The sequence below is a fragment of the Babylonia areolata genome, chromosome 22 (assembly GCF_041734735.1).
Source record: "Babylonia areolata isolate BAREFJ2019XMU chromosome 22, ASM4173473v1, whole genome shotgun sequence".
NCBI classification, from domain to species: domain Eukaryota; kingdom Metazoa; phylum Mollusca; class Gastropoda; order Neogastropoda; family Buccinidae; genus Babylonia; species Babylonia areolata.
Window position 1 is genome coordinate 16,237,033 of NC_134897.1, and position 2,500 is coordinate 16,239,532.

The window sequence follows — 2,500 nt, forward strand, 5'->3', positions numbered from 1 at the left end:
CACCCCACCCCCACCCCAACACCCCTACACCCACCTCATCAGTGATGCCCTTGTCGATCTCCTCCAGCGGTTTGCCGAAGAAGGCCGGGGGGAACACTCCGTACTCGTCCCTCAGCACGTGGCCCTCCACCAGGTCGGGGTTCCGGGAGGGAGGCGGCCGGCCCTCCTCGTCCTCCGCGCCGAAAATGAGTTCCCCGTCCACCAGGTGGGCTTCCTGGGCCTTGGAGGCTGCCCGCTTCTGGCGGAGCTTCTCCGAGGTCTGCCTGTCCACCAGCCGCTTGTACGAGTCCTGCGTGAAGGGGTGGAAGGAGATGATGCGGCTGAGGAGGTCCTCCGCCTCCTCATGGTGCTGTTCGTGGTGTTGGTGCTGGTCTTTGTCCTCCGGGGGAGAAGACGAGTCCGGCCCTTCCCGACTTGGGGAAGGTTCCCTGGAGTCCCGGGACATGGACAACCTTCTGGCAAGGGGCTTGGACATGGTGAAGGCTTTGGGAGGTGAGCTGCTTCCTTCTTTCCTTCCTTCCTCCCTCCCTTAAGGAACGATCGCCAGAGACACGGATCAAAGAAGAGGAGGAGGAGGAGAAGCTGTGGGTGGGTGGTGGTGGTGGTGGTGTTTGACGGAGCAGGGAAAGAGGTTCAGAGCTGTCGCAACGCTGAGGGAGGGAGTTCAATTCTCCACTACCATCCCCTCCCAAAAATAAATAAATAAATAAAAACTACAAAACGTGGAGGGTGCTTTGAAGGAGCTGGACTGTGTCAGGACAACGATATCACACTGAAGGAGATGAGTGTTATAAGAAAAATAAAATAACAAAGAACGGACGAAAAATACGACCCGTTTCGATGAATTCACTTGGGGGGGTATGAAAACAGATTTTCAACACTTCCCAGCGAGCGATTTCTGTTAAAGGTATCTATAGTTAAAAACAACAACAATAACAACAACAAAAACAACTAAAACAGACAGTTCAACCGTTGACGATCTTCCACAGATAAGATCATTGCTGTGACTTCATACAGCTGAAAACCTTCTCTATCCTCTCACATCCAGATCCACGCAGTGTAACAACATACCGCTCAGATCCGTACAATATCACTGGTCACATAAAAAAAAAAAAAATTCTCCCCTCCACCAGAGATGGCTAAAAAGGAACAATCCAAAACGGAGATTATTTCAATCAATTAAAATCCAAACCAAAGGCGTCTTTAAGCGCCGGAAGTGTGAAACCACACGCGCTCAGTCAATTCACCACCACCACCACCAGCTCCACACAACTGCTGCTGCTGCTGCTGCTTCTTTCGTCGACGATGAGCAATGGTATTCCACTGTGTCCACGGGTCAGTCATGGTTCGTGGTGATATCCACAGGAATCATCACACCAGTGACTGGCTCCAGTCTGAGCGAAGCACACACACAACAGCTGGCAGGAACTGTGGTTAATTTAAACGTGTGGCTGTTGATGTTGATGCTGATGTTGCTGATCCTGTCGTCGTAGTCACCTTCCGCTGTTGTTGTTGTTGTTTTTGATGGTAGTGGTGGTGGTGGTGGTGGTGGTGTTGGCGTGGTGGGTGTGGTGGTGGTGTTCTAACCACTGCGACATGTCGTTGCCTGGGACCGAGCGTCGTGCTGTGCGGTGGAGGACGTCATTCTGAAACATACAAAACACACGTGGGTCTGTGAGACTGGAGTAACACTTTGTTCACGCCCTGACCGCAGAAGCTTTTGGGGCTGGGCAATGAGATGGGTGTGGCGAGCATTTTGAGACGTGTTTGCAATGACTTGTATATTTGGAAGCGGTGTAATTGATTTCATCAAGTAAAACCAGTCCCAGTATGAAGAAGATCCAAATAGAGCCTGCAGTTCACTTCAGTTCAGTTGCACAAGTAGACGTCACTGCGTTCGGACAAATCAAAATACGCTGCACCACATCTGCTATACAGATACCTGACCAGCAACGTAACTCAACACGCTTTGTCCGGCCTTGACGGAAAATAAAGTAACATGAAACAAGATAGATAAATAGATAGAAATAATAAATGAAGTAGAAATAAAGACACCCACCCCCCAACAAAACGAATAGAATATAAAAAACAGCAACGACAAATAAAATAGAAAAAGAAACTTAAAATAAAAGATAAAATAATAATAATAATAAATAATTAATTAAATAAATAAGACAACAATGATGATAAATAAGCAAATAAATATAAAACATGAAGACACACATTCACACATACACCCACACATGCATAACAGATATGCCCCCAAAACGCAGTTTCACAGATATGAAAGCACAGTCAAATACATATAAACGTACATGAGCTCCAACCCCAACACACACACACACACACACACACACAGACACACACACAGACACACACACACACCACAAATTTCCCTGCACCTCCTCTACCCCCTCCTCCACACACTCATTTCTAGTCATGATAATCATGAACCAGTAAAGAAATGAATATAAACACACACACACACACACACACACAC

General features: G+C 47.6%; 1 protein-coding gene across 1 annotated transcript in view; it reads right to left on the reverse strand.

The window, feature by feature from the left end:
- Nucleotides 1-1,182, reverse strand: part of LOC143297047 (sodium channel protein 1 brain-like) — a 96,912-nt gene extending 95,730 nt beyond the window's left edge. Inside the window, exon 1 of the mRNA XM_076609217.1 lies at nt 35-1,182. Coding sequence (XP_076465332.1) covers nt 35-475 — 441 coding nt within the window. The 5' untranslated portion in view covers nt 476-1,182. The remainder of the gene's footprint in view (nt 1-34) is intronic.
- Nucleotides 1,183-2,500: the final 1,318 nt, after the last annotated feature.